The 13,632-nt window shown below is 44.9% G+C and overlaps 1 protein-coding gene across 2 annotated transcripts in view; it reads right to left on the reverse strand.

The window, feature by feature from the left end:
- The window catches only part of PHF12 (PHD finger protein 12), a 41,021-nt gene that overhangs the window by 9,205 nt on the left and 18,184 nt on the right, over nucleotides 1–13,632 (reverse strand). For both annotated transcript variants that reach the window (XM_040455379.1, XM_040455380.1), the window contains 5 exons: nucleotides 9,584–9,656; nucleotides 6,641–7,034; nucleotides 5,227–5,347; nucleotides 3,849–3,981; nucleotides 1,803–1,967 (listed from right to left, as the gene is read on the reverse strand). In XM_040455379.1, the coding sequence (XP_040311313.1) occupies nucleotides 1,803–1,967; nucleotides 3,849–3,981; nucleotides 5,227–5,347; nucleotides 6,641–7,034; nucleotides 9,584–9,656 (886 nt within the window). The remainder of the gene's footprint in view (nucleotides 1–1,802; nucleotides 1,968–3,848; nucleotides 3,982–5,226; nucleotides 5,348–6,640; nucleotides 7,035–9,583; nucleotides 9,657–13,632) is intronic.

Genomic DNA, 13,632 nt, shown 5'->3' on the forward strand with positions numbered 1-13,632 from the left:
TATGGAACTGAGAGACAGCACCATTAACGGTGGTGGCTGGTGCCATGGGCTTGTCCAAAGTCAGCCAGGAATGGGAGGGGGAGGAGTGGAGTGGTAGGCAAGCCTAAGGTTGCCCCCCTTGGTGAAGAGTGAAGGGGCAGCAGGAAGAGGAATCCCTAACACCAAGTTCTTAGCCAATTTTGCTGCCCTGCTCTATACCAACAATGAGGATGGTTCAGGTCAGAGCTGGAACACTGTCCACCACAGTCCTGTGCTACCACAGTCCTCACTTCACTCTCAAATTGTCCAGTACGGAATGCTCAGCAGGCAGCTCTTTCTGCCCACGTGTCCTGTCCCCGTGCTATAACAAAAATACTTGTCTGCCCTGCAAGGGAAAAAAAGTGCTATTCAGGTAACTCGTGCCCTTGGATTTTCCTCAAGAATAGGGAAAGCTTGGGGCACCCAGGTGGCTCAGCTGGTTGAGCATCTGGCTCTTGATTTCACTCAGGTCATGATGTTATGGTTCAGGAGATCAACCCGCGTCTGGTTCTGCACTGACAGTGCAAAGCCTGCCTGGGATTCTCTCCCCACCCCTTCACCCGTCTCTGCCCCTCCCCTGCTTGTGCTCTGCTTCTCTCTCTCTCAAAATAAATAAATAAACATGAAGGCGGGGGGGGGGGGGGATAGGGAAACCTTTGAAGGGGGAGAGGGCATTGTGAAACAGAATTTTCTCAAGCCTTTCTGGGATTGTTCACTTCAGCCGCCAGGCTCTCTTCCAAATCCACATGGTGAATTACACAGTTTAGTTTACTTTCAGATTTGTTTTACTGAGATATGAGGCATGCCACCTCTATAATACCCCCAACTGAAAACACCTTGATTTAATTTTAGAAACCGGTATTTATATTGAAGTATAAATATTTACACACTTAAGAGATTGTTATACAATTTCCAACAGTTAACATCTTGCTAGCGTGCTAGCGCTGACATCTACTGGAAGTGATGGGAGTGGGGTGAGTGATTTAAAGCGTTGCTGCCACCAAGTGGCCACATTTGAGAATTGCTGGTCTCCACTGGCACACAGCACAGCCTGTGTGCGGGATTATTCCAAAAAGAGAAAAATCAAGCTTCTATGTGGGTCCACGGTGTTGGGCTCTCTAGGTTAAATGAATGAGGAAACTGAATGGCTTTTGAGAAACAGCCTCAACACCACCAAATGCTTTTCAATAAAGGAATTTTTTCTGTTGATCTCAGCAGATCTCAGCTAAAGTTGACACTTTAGCAACTGTCAAGTGCATACAAGAATGTTAGATATTATTACGGCAAGGCCACAACTTGGCACAACTTGGAATATTCGTTATATATTACCAGCACCTTGGAAAAACAGATTTACTCTCCTTTAGGCATTTTCCTCTTAAGTTTCTCAGCTGGGATAGCTCCTCTCTTCCACATGGGTCTCTGCTTCATCACCACCACCTTCACCCCGCCAGACAGCTCTTGGAAAGGGGCCACCTCCCAGGAACAGATAGCATGAGTACCAGGCCAGGGGTGGCAACAGCAGAGCACATCCGTCTGGTGGAAGGGGCTAACGAGCACTCATCAGGAGAACTGAAGACTTGCAGAGTTTGGGGTTTGGCCTTCATAATCCTGACCACCACCCTCAAGTATTAAAATGTGTGGTCACATTCACCACTTGTTGAGACACCACAGACAAATCTCAGGGCTTCAGTCTCCCTGTCTATAAATTTGGGACCACAATCCTCTGTCTATCCCATGAAAGCAATCAGAGCCCACTCTCCTGCCTGCTCCAGGTTGGGACTCACCTTCAAGCTTCTTCTTTTGACTGACTGGAGCACTCGGCGGTTAGGAGGGTGCTTCTTGTGGATTCGGTTCAGGAAGTCCACTTTGACCACATGCTGCGAAATGGTGTCCTGGAAACGGTCAAACACCTGGCACCGATTGCTCAGCGTCATATTCTTCTGGTTCAGCTAGGGACAAAGCAGACACACTTTTACAATGACCCTCAAAAGGCATCCCCTCCCAACTAACTATCCTTTAGGTCTGAAAAATAGAAGCCCTTGGCCAAATAGGTTCCTTCTGTCAGGGGCTGATACGTCAACACCCCTGTCAGAGGGCTAGGGAACACCGGTAAGACTTTCTCCCTCAGTCCTGCCTGGTCCAGAGAGGGAAAACTGGTATGTTCCTATTCCCTAGAGAGGCTTGAGGGGGACAGGAAATAGGAAATTAGTCACAAGTACCCTTCAAATCCAGCCTGACAGCTCAGACCACCTTTTGCCAGTGGACCCTAACAGAGCACAGGTTTCAGAGGACAGGCGGGCCTTGGCCCTCGAGACCCAGACTCCCTTTCTAGCAAGGCACTCATTCCCACGGGAAGCAGGACGGTTTCCTATATAGGAGCTTGGCTAACAGCAAGGATCAGCACCAGAATCCTGTGTGCTCTGCTCTATTCCTCTTCCAACATACCAGGGAACATTAGTGAGCCCATCTGGATATCACAGTCCTGCTCTAGAGGAGGAGGAAAACCTGGGCTGCTCTAAGAGGCCGAAGGGAGGGAAGAAAGAATGTTGCGCAGCAGCATCCAGAAGGCATATAAAAACTATGCCACTTTCCCTCTAAACTTTAATGCAAAAAAGATCTGCTCAGAAGCTTCATGATTAGTAAGGTAGGAAAAACCCCTAAGTGGCTAAGTAAATAAATTATCTAATTAATAATTTTTCATCTGTTGGAAAGTTGCTCTTTAAGATTCATATTTGGGCGTATAGCTGATGGTAGTTTTTTTCTGGTTTGGCAGGAGGCAAAGTGAAACACTCGTAACTGAGCTTGGAGAGAAGCTTCCTCCTACATAAACCTTTCTGAGCAGTGTTAGCCAAATGAAGAGGCCAAAGCAAACGTTTTTGCCCCATGTGTGCAAGTCTATAACCAAGGCTCCTCAGTGCGATGTGAGGAACACTCTGTCACGCTGAGGGTCAAAAGACATTCCGTGGTCATTACCGTCTCATACACAACGTCTTAAGCAATAATCTTTTTAATCTGGAAAGGCTGAACTTATAAGGGAGCTGCTCTTCTGAAGCCCTCACCCATTCAACCTTGTAAATGGCTGTTCTTAGTGCCTACAAGGAAAGGGCCTAAGCCTAAGCCTCTTTTGGAGATAGCAAACTACAGTTCTGTTTTAGCCCCAGGAAGCGTCTGGAAAATGTACCCAAGACTCCTGGGAGATAAGGTAAAAGGACCCTGACACCAGTCATTCATTCAACAACTCACTTACTATCATGCACCGTGATAAGGTGGGGGTCAAAAACTAAAGAGAAGGGGAAGATCTCCATGTGATGCCTAGGACACGTTAGTGTTCAATAAATGGCTGATTGTTTGGAACACTGTCATCCATGTCAGTTCTTCAATTCTCCCAAGTTAGTGGGATTTGACTGTCTGTCATTCCTGAGATATGAGAATAAACGTTTTAGAATTTCTAGTTTGCTCCCTCTAAAAATAAGAGACAGGAAAATACAGAGGCAGCTACACGAGAACATTTATTCCCATGAGTTGGATAGAATATACGCCCCCCCCTTCATGGCTATAACATCAACTGCTCAATTCACCATGGAATAAATTTATGTATAAACAATCAAGTCTGCCTGTACAGCTAAAACAAGGCATTGTGGGAAAATGCAAAACGCACAGCTGAGGCATGTCAAAATGATTGGAACTGAGTAGGATGGTCTACAGAAATCCGTATTTGAGAGATTATATAGCGAACTCTGGTACAAAGCTGACCTTACTATGCTTTCTACTGAATCAGGCCATGCCCTGGCTGTGCCCAGAGAGAACAGAAGGGACAATGCTGTGCTTACCACCACATGTTCGATGTGATTCGGACACATCCATCTGCCCAGGGGCATGGCAGTGAGCGGTGGCTCGAGGCAGTCCATGTGGAACAGGAGGGGGCAATAGTCACACTGGATGAGAGGGGCCACACGGCAGCTCCTGCAAAAAAGAGACGTAGGCCATTTCTGTGGCAAGATGGGAGAATTCAAACCAACTGTGCACTATGGAACAGCCTCTCCTTAATCCTCACAACGTTCTCCCAGGGCCTCCTCCCCCAGTGATCAGTTACACTCAGTTAGGAAGATGGATGAAGTTGGGGGCTACCACCAGGCTCTCCATTATTCTCTAAGAGGAATGTGTCTTGTGGGGAAGTGAATGTTTATTTGGAGTATAGCTAAAGTGGCTGTCAGAGCAGGAATGATCAATGCTTAGTGCCCACAGGGGGAAGATAGCCAACTCCGCTCTGATTTTTCTACTCCTTAAAAGAAAGTAACTACCTTGTTTAAAAAAACAAACAAAAAAAAACCCAACAAAAAAAAAATCCCTCTAGCCCTGCTTCTAGAGTCTTACACTACAGCAAGAAAGGATTTCTCTTCTGCGTGAAGCACCCAGCAAAAATGACACAGGAAGAGTTGTGTTGGGAAATTCTGTGATGTATTCATGTATATGCACAGTTCAGGGAGGGGCTTCAGCAAGTAACTATGATATTCCCTGGGTCCCTGAGATGCACTGGAGCCTCAGTCTGGGCCTGGCTCAGAGTTCTTTCTGCTGCCCTACTATCTAGTTCCCTATAGCTTTTGTTGTGGAACCTTTCTTTCTTTCTTTCCTTTTTTTGGGAACATTTCTTTTTGATGGCTATTTTCTCCTGCTATCCTGCCCTTCTAAGATACCCAGGCCAGTAAGTCCAGCGTCAGTAATTGAAGCAGCTGGTTCCTGTCACTGAGGAGATCCTATTTGAAGGAAACCAGTGTCTCAGGGAAGCTACAACTGGGGCAGCCTGGAGGCTTTTGGAAGTCATCCAGTCTGATGCATGTTAGCTACCATGGATACTTGTACTGCTTTTAAACTCATCTTTGGTGATTTAAAAAGTTATTTGCCCTTTCCAGGGACCTGTGTCTCTGCTGGCCATGGTTCCTCCTGCTAGCTAGTCAAAATATCTCACGCTTCTGTTTAAGTCCAACCCCTCCTATTCAAGCCTCTATAAACACAGTCTACAGTACTTAAGGGAATTTGCTGTGAAGACAGTCAAGGCTCTGGTCAATTAGTCACTCAGTCTCTGTACTCATACCATCAGAATATGGGTTATCCACATTTAACAGACAGAGTTTGGGAGAGGTGATGGAAGAGAGAAAAAACCTCATTTGCTGAATATGGGGAAGAGTCCTTAGTATGGACGAAAAATACCTGTTACATGTGAAGCATACTTTGACTGGTAAGGGAACAAGACCATTGTGATCTAACTCATGCTGTGTCTTCTTAACATTTTTTCCCGTGGTTTCCTCCTTTCTTCTCCTCTTGCTAGAACCTAGAAGAGAAATTGATGGTGCTGAACTCTCTTGGATGCAGAGTTCCTAGTGTGGGATATGGAAACAACAATAAGTGAAAGGAACAGATCTCCGTAAAAGCATGTGCCACAGCCTAGACACAGGTCTCTTTCTGAGACCCCCTTGGCTGGTTTCAAATGAGAAAAAAGAATAGGAAGGGAGGAAAAGGAACACTGAGACATAAATCAGAACCATGGTCTGAAGTCACCTGTTCTGTGGCAGAAACACATCTATGTTTTGCAAACATGAAGTGGTCAGAAGCTTAGGCTGTTAGATACTGCAACCTAAGAAATACACATGCCCGAGTCAAATGGTCAACAAAGACTGTTCTGTGGAGGTGGCTGAAGAAAAGACTATAATTTTACTGCATTTTTATAGAAATCAGAAAAGTTTTGATTCTATATACCTCCTGCTGACTGAACAGCCTTCTTAAGCCTGCCAATTTCACTTTCTCTGGGAAAAAGAAAATAACATCCGGAAGCTTTGTGGCATCAGGTAGAAGACATGATTAAAGGGGAAAAAAAGGGCAATTTGGTAACATTTTATCAAACTATAAATGCATAGTTGTAACCCAGCAATTCGAACAGTAGGAATTTACCCTACAGATACACAATGTTATATTTACAGAATTATTTGAAGAAGCATCTATAGTAACAAAAGATCAGGAACAACCTGAATGTCCATTAATAGGAGATCAGTGAAATAAATTATGTCATGTCTATATGATAGACTATTATGCAACCATTAATAAAAACTAAGGAATGTCTACATTAATATGGAAAGATCTCTAGAGCATACTGTGAGGTGAAAAAAGCAAGATGTAGACCAGTATACCAAATAAGCTATTTAAAGGGAAAATACTGAGCATATTATATTTCTTTGCTTATATACGCACAAAGAAATTCCAGAAGGAGATACACAAGAACCAAACAGTGGTTATCTGAGAGGGATATGAAGGTAGAGATCAGGCAAATGGCAGACAGGGGTGGAAGGGAAATTTTTCATTTTAAGCCTTTTTATATTTTTCGGCTTTTGAACCATATGAATATATTACCTATATTTTTAAAAAGGGGATACCTTGAAGGGCAGAAAATAGAAAACTGAATAAGCACGGTCAAGGCTAAAACCTTCAAAGATGTCCAGGAAGAACAAAGAACAGGAACATGAGAGTGGCTACTCGCCCGGTGATCCCAAAGGCAGCGCTGCCCTCTGGCTGGACAGTAGTCTTTTGGGGCAGCTGGGGTGGGGGGCGGGGACATGACACTTTGGCTAACCTGGTAGTGCAGTGGTACAAGTCAGTTCATTGGGCAACTGAAATTGGGTGGGGTTCCGCTCCATGGCGGCAGCGATCAGCAGCTCAAAGGGCCGCCTTAGCTGGGGCTGCACATAGTCCGGCTCAGCTGCCACTGGCTCCTCGTCCACGTCAATGATGTCCTCGTCGACGTCATTCTGCTCAGAGGTGGGGGTCTCTGTGCTGGCGTTGGATGTGGGCGTGCCAGGCCGGCTGGCTCTCCTCTCCAGGATCCGGGCGTGGGCAATGGCCTTGAGTTCAGTTTTGCTGGCTGATCTGTCCAACAAGTCGGTATCACTGCTGGGAGATGTAGTCCGTTTGCCGGATTTGTCCACCAGTCCATTGACGTGGCCCAGCTCCTTTTTCTGCTCTCGTTTCTGTGCAAATGAACAGGTAGGCCCATCACATAAAGTACCACAAAACAGAAAGAGATGGATACTACAAAGACCACTAGCCAAAATTATGAAATTCTCCAACATGTTACAGACTCATCCACCTGGGGACTTGGATCACTGGTCTGTCCAAGTTGACAAAACTACAGCTGAACTAAACTAAAGCTGGCGAAACTGCAGCAGAGAATCACCAGACGGCAGGGAAAGTTAGAAACAATTACGCACATTTATCACACATCATTTACTTGAAGTCACCATTTGATGCACACCATCTCTATACAAAGTACAGGGGTAAAGGGATTAAAAGTTACCACAGCGAGAATAAATTTAGTGAGGCTAAGTGAGAACGGTGAGAAAAATATAGCAGGACTCAACATCACTGTAGTTTGCCATGGAGCATCCTGACCTGAATGGGTTTAAGAATTTTACTCAAAATAAAGTCTGCAAAAGCAAAGGTAAGATAGGCAAACACAGGTCCCTGTCCAGGGACGTTGGGTGCTGACAGGGAAAGTAACTACACTGCAAGGTGGTGGGGTTGTGTGTGGAAGGTAGCCACCCAGGGACCACAGTGTCTGAGAATGGTGGCTTTCAGTATTTCAAGTTTTACTAGGACTCTGGAAAGGACACTTCTTCAAATGGGAATGTGGGGAAATGGAAAAAGACTATATTTATTCAGTAGGACTGGACAACTGGTATTACATTTTCCTCTAGGACTCCAAAGAGCAGTCAAATGAAGGTTTAACACTGGTCTCTAATCAGGAGACCCGGGATCTGACCCAGTTCTGCCAGGATTGCTTATGACCCTGGATGACTCAGGTTGGTGGGCAGGAGTTTCCCTGTCTGTAAAGTAAGACTAGTAAAACCTTTCTTCTCCTCCTTTCAAAGATATGGTTGAGACAGAGGGTGACATATGTGAAAGGGATGGCTGAGTTGGGGGAAGATCTAGCCTCCGCTAGGAACATGACCTGAACATCAAAGGTTAATGAGGCCCAAAGGATGAATCATTTCAGTCCACTTCAGCATAACTACAGGAGGCCGAAGAGGGATAGAGGTAGTGGTGGTGGAAAAGGCAGATTTGGCACTGGTAGGCAAAAAAGTCCATTTGAGAGCATGTCACTGTGGCATTTCGGGGAAAGCACACTACGTTAGAAAAAGGCTACTATAATCCCTGTCAAGCAGCTCTGTTTCTAGAAAACTGATGAAGAGGCAATAGAAATTTGGAGTAAGACAATTTGGCTCTGTTAATTCTTTGGAGTCCTCATTCTACATTTGTAAGCCTCAGTTTCTTCCTTTCTAAAATGGAGGTACTATCACCGGCACCCCAAACGGCTGCATGGATTAAATGAGAGAACATATGTAAAATATCCAGCATTTGACGGGCACTAAAATAATGTTAGTTCTTCTTCTCCACCCTCTTTTCCTGGTTTTACTTTTTCTTTCACGTCCAGTTTCTGGAGTGGCAGGTTTCTGAAAGGCCTCCTGGCTGGTAGGTGCTTCTAACTGGCTCTGCTCTAACCTAACTGGGGATGCACAGGAAGAGATGCGGACAGGTGGTTAGGCTGGAGGACAGCCTGGTTTGTGGACTTCAGGGGCAATCAAACCATAGCTGGGGCTAACTGGCTGACTTGGCCTTGCCTTGCCTTTTAATAAGAACCCGTGTGCAGATGTTGAAAACTAAAAGTCTGTTTACCTTCTTAAAGGCTGAAAACTGTTACACACATAAACCACAATCTCTGAATCATCTCATCCTGTTTCTGCAACCAAGGAAATCATCATTCATTGTGACATCATGTTCAGGGGCCAGGAAAACAGAAGTGATGTCACAACAAAGGCAAGTTGCTTGGTGTGTGATTAGTGTGGGGGGAGGGAAGTGGATGGTTTACAGTTCATAGACAGATTCTAATTCACAGCCTCTAATTTGAGGATTGGGTCTCTCATATTCTGACTGGAAAAACACCTACTTCCTTTTTTGATAAAGAGGAATTTAGCTTTCGCACCCCACAGAAGTTCTCAAAGAAGAAAATCACGTTCTCAAAGCCAGTACTGAACTATCAAAGCCAAGGGAAGGGGAGCTAAAGAGAGATTAGGCAACCTGGGGTACAAAAGGCTTCCGAGTACTCTCCCACACACCCAGCCAAGCCTTATTTGCCTTGGGGTGAGGGGCAACCTTCTTCCATCAAGCTGGAGAAGCAGCCTTGCTTTTCTTCAGCTACTTTCAGTCAGGGATAGAACTGCCACATTCAGGCCACTTTTCAGGAGGTCTACAACTCCTCAGTCTACTCCTGTCACTAGTGAATGAACATGGCTCAATAAATTAACACACCTCTTCTGCCCATTTCAGCAGCCCATGTTTGGATTTTAGGCCCTACTGGATTCCAAACAGTCACCATGGGGAGAGTGAGGGTGATTCCAGGGCTGGAAAAGACAAGAAGAAGGGACGAAAATGCCTTCAGGGCCAGGCCGTCTTAGCTCTAGAATATCAGTGCTCTAGATCTGGCATTCTGAGCAAAGCCTTCAGAAAGCGCCATTATTACCTTTCGGCGAACAGTGCACCGGTGACACATCCACTCCCCAGGAGGCAACATCTCTTCGCTCAGTGGAGGATTACTGTGGGGAAAAGACAAGGGCAAGACTAAGTACTAACCTTTGATGCAGCAGGAAAAAGCCTAGGTAGGTCTGGCACAGAGCTACCTGTCCCTCGACTCCTATTCTGGCCCGTCCTGTAGCACTGCCAGGGCTCTTTCTCTCATCTTTCAAGATGCTAACATGGCATCGTTTACAATAACCTAAAGAGTGAGGACCTACTCCCACATCTTAGGAAGAGATGCCAAATCCAGAGCTCTCAACATTGGGCTTTACAGAGAAAGACAGAAGTAGTCTGGAGCCTTGAGAATCATCCCCCAACTATATCATGCTAATAGAATCATTGATAGGTTCTCTACAGTCTTCAAAGTTTGTAGGTATAAGTATAAGCTCTTTCATCTGCAATTCAAAGCCCTGTGTAGCACGGTCCCATTCTACCTTCCCAGGACCCTTTCAGGTACGCTTCGCCAAGTCAAATTGAAGACTTGATATTTCTTTCTCTAGAGCCCTTTCCCACTAGAATGCTATGCCTCTTAAACCCTATTAATCCTGTAAGGCTTAATTAAAGATGGCTGCAAATTCTTTGCTATTCCTACCATCTAAAGGTAGGCCATTTCCTTCCTCTTGAATTAGGCTTGACTTGTGACTTGTATTGACTAGTAGAACGCAGCAGAGGTGACCTATGTTGTAACTTCTGAGGCTGGCTCTTAAGAGACTGCAGATTCCATTTTTTCATGTTTGGAATGTTCCATCTCAGGGCCCTGCTGTCACGCCAAGAGGCCACACTCAGGAGAGTTAAGGCGCTCCAATTAACAGCTTCCTCTGAATTCCAAGCCAAAAGCCAGCATGAATTACTCCTATGTGATTAAGCTGTCTTAGACCATGCCAGCTTAGTAGAGCCTCTAAAGTACTGTGGTCCCAGACAACACAATGCTGAACAGAAAAACCACCCAGCTGAGCTAAGTCACCACATGGACTTGTGAGAGAGAATAACCAGTGTCTGTTTTAAGCCACTGAGTTTTGGGTAGTTTGTTACACAGCAACATGTAACTGAGTACAGCTCCTCCATGTGCTCTGCCTGGATTACTGGGACCTCCTGGATATGTGGATTGTATGATTTAGTTCTCTTTTGCGACTTCTCATGTTTTCCCTTGTGTGGCAGTTCTCTCTTTTTTTTTTAATGTTTATTTTTGAGAGAGAGAGAAAGAGACAGAGAAAACATGAGCAGGGGAGGGGCAGAGAAAGAGGGAGACAGAGAATCTGAAGCAGGTTCCAGCCTCTGAGCTCTCTCTCAGCACAGAGCCCAATGCGGGGCTTGAACCCATGAACCGTGAGATCATGACCTGAGCTGAAGTCGGATGCTTAACCAACTGAGTCACCCAGGCACCCCCTCTTTTTTCTTTCTTAAGTTTTATTTAAGTAATCTCTACACCCAAAGTGTGGCTTGAACTCACAACCCCAAGATCAAGAGTTGCACACTCTTCTGACCCAGCCAGGCGCCCCAGTTCTTTCTTTTCCCTTTTCTTTACTTTTCTCTTTTCTTTCTTGCTCTATCTATCCATCCATCCATCCATCCATCCGTATATTCAATTTTTTTCTTTAGTGTTTGTTTATTTTTGGGAGAGAGAGAGAGAGCAGGAAAGGGGCAGACAGAGAGGGAGACACAGAATCTGAAGCAGGCTCCAGGCTCTGAGCTATCAGCACGGAGCCTGACGCGGGGCTCGAACTCAGGGACCATGAGATCAGGACCTGAGCCGAAGTCAGATGCTTAACCAACTGAACCACCCAGGCACCCCCATCCAATTTTTAAAAAGTTAAGCTCTATGCCCAATGCGAGACTTGAACTCACATCCCTGCGATCAAGAGTCACATGCTCTACTGACTGAGCCAGCCATGTGCCCCTCTTATTTTTTTCATTAGAGGGACCAAGACAAGGACTAAATCTCTTCCCACCTTGTAGCTTTATAATACAGAGGTTGTGCATACAGTAGTCACTCAGTCAATACTGAATCAAAATTAGAGCTGTATAGGGCTGGCCTTACTGAACCTCCAGATCACTGATTTCCACTAAAGTTACACCAAGAACCATATGTAGGAGACTTTATTAAATTCTTGAGAGAGTCACATTTCTAAGTCTGTACAGTAGCAGTTCTCAAAGTGTGGTTCCCAGATCAGAAGCAAGCATAAGTGTCATCAGGGAACTTATTAGCAAAGAAACACAAATTCTGAGACCTCACTTCAGGCCTACAGAATCAGAAATTCTGTTATGGAGAATGAGGATACATTTATGCTAAAGAAATTCTTATATCTGGTTCTAGCAGTCAGAAGGGAGTTTTTCATCCAAAAAAAAAAAAAAAAAAAAAAAAAAGAAATACTAAAAAAATAATTGAGGGCTGACTACATAAGGACTCTTCTTGAAGTCCCAAGGTTTAATATTATGCTTCTCTACTGTTTCTATCTACAAGAGCACTTGGCTTGGCAAATTTTCCTAGCTTCTGCTTTGCCACGCTTCCCTGGAGACCTGAATATACATGTCAGGATATCCACTAAGTCCTCACAGCTCTTTGCTTCCTTTCCTCCCTGTTTCACTGGTGGAATCTCAGGAGATCCTTAGTAGGATGCAGAAAACCTGGAGGCATACTGGCCTGTTGTGACAGGTCTTCAAGCCCTAGAGGACCATAGGTGAATGTCACCTGTAAAGTCTTCCCTAGTTCTCACCAATGGATTTCTGCATAGGCTACATCCAAACTAATGAAATGTATGCATGTAATTTGCAAAGGCTTACAGACTCTGCTATGCTTCAGCAACCATCATATTAAAATTAACCCTGAAAAGGCTGTCACTTCTGATTCTGTTTTTCATCATTTCTTTTCATCTGCCCATTTGGCTTTGTACCAAGATACTCTTTACCAAACATGTAAAACAGAGAAGGGCAAGGCAAGGTGGTTTGAATCGAGACCTTTTGCTAAGATGTAAATGGCTTCCTGGCCACCCTTCATGATTCCCTCAATCTAGCCCCAACCCCTATTGGCAGAATGAGTTATTGAAAACACAATTCTGATCATATCACCCTCCTTATTAAAAAGCCCTTCAGTATCACCCCTACCCTATCCATTATAAAGTTCAAACTCCTCAGTATTGTAGGTTAAGACCCTTGTGGCCAGAATCCTGCCTCTTTCTCTAGCTTCATTAACCTGGTGGCTCCCCACACAGTCTATATACCCTTTCTTTAGTCTGTGTGTCTGTTCATTTTGGACCTGCTACTTACAACCACAAAAGCTGGCCCTTCCCTCATTCCTTCACCCAGTGGATTCTTTATCTTTTGCGGCTCAAGTCAGATATTACAACTCCAGGACGCCTTCTCTGGTAGCCCCTGATTCCCTATAGCACTTCTGTACCACACTGTCCTGAAACTATTATGCACTGGAACCCCCTTCTCTATGATTTACCTTTGTACCTCCACACTCTGCGAGGTGCCTGGCATACACGAAGTACTCAATAAAGCTTTAGAGAACTGGCGAACACTGGGGCATCTGGGTGGCTCAGTTGGTTGCACATCCGACTCTTGATTTCAGCTCAGGTCATGATCTCACAGTTTATGAGATCGAGCCCCACATTGGGCTCTGCACGGACAGTGTGGAGCCTGCTTGGGATCCTCTCTTCCTCTCTATCTGCCCCTCCCCTGCTCACACTCTCTCTCAAGTAAACACACACACACACACACACACACACACACACACACAGAACTGGGGAATACTAAAATAGGCTTCTAGGAAGCAAATGAGGCAAAGCAATGCAGTTAGGCAGGCACTTGTTTTGGTGGTTAAATCGCACACAAAATAATTTGTTTTCTAAGTCACGAAATGGTAAGATATCAAAGTCAAAGTCCACACTTGCAAACCAACCTGACTCATTTAAATCCTCTTTAAACAATTTGGTTTCTTGGTTCTTTTTCTTAACACAGGGGTAAATTGCTTAAAGTCTGTATTAAGGGGCTCTT

Source organism: Herpailurus yagouaroundi, unplaced genomic scaffold, assembly GCF_014898765.1.
Source record: "Herpailurus yagouaroundi ecotype Mexico unplaced genomic scaffold, PumYag 215, whole genome shotgun sequence".
Classification (NCBI taxonomy): domain Eukaryota; kingdom Metazoa; phylum Chordata; class Mammalia; order Carnivora; family Felidae; genus Herpailurus; species Herpailurus yagouaroundi.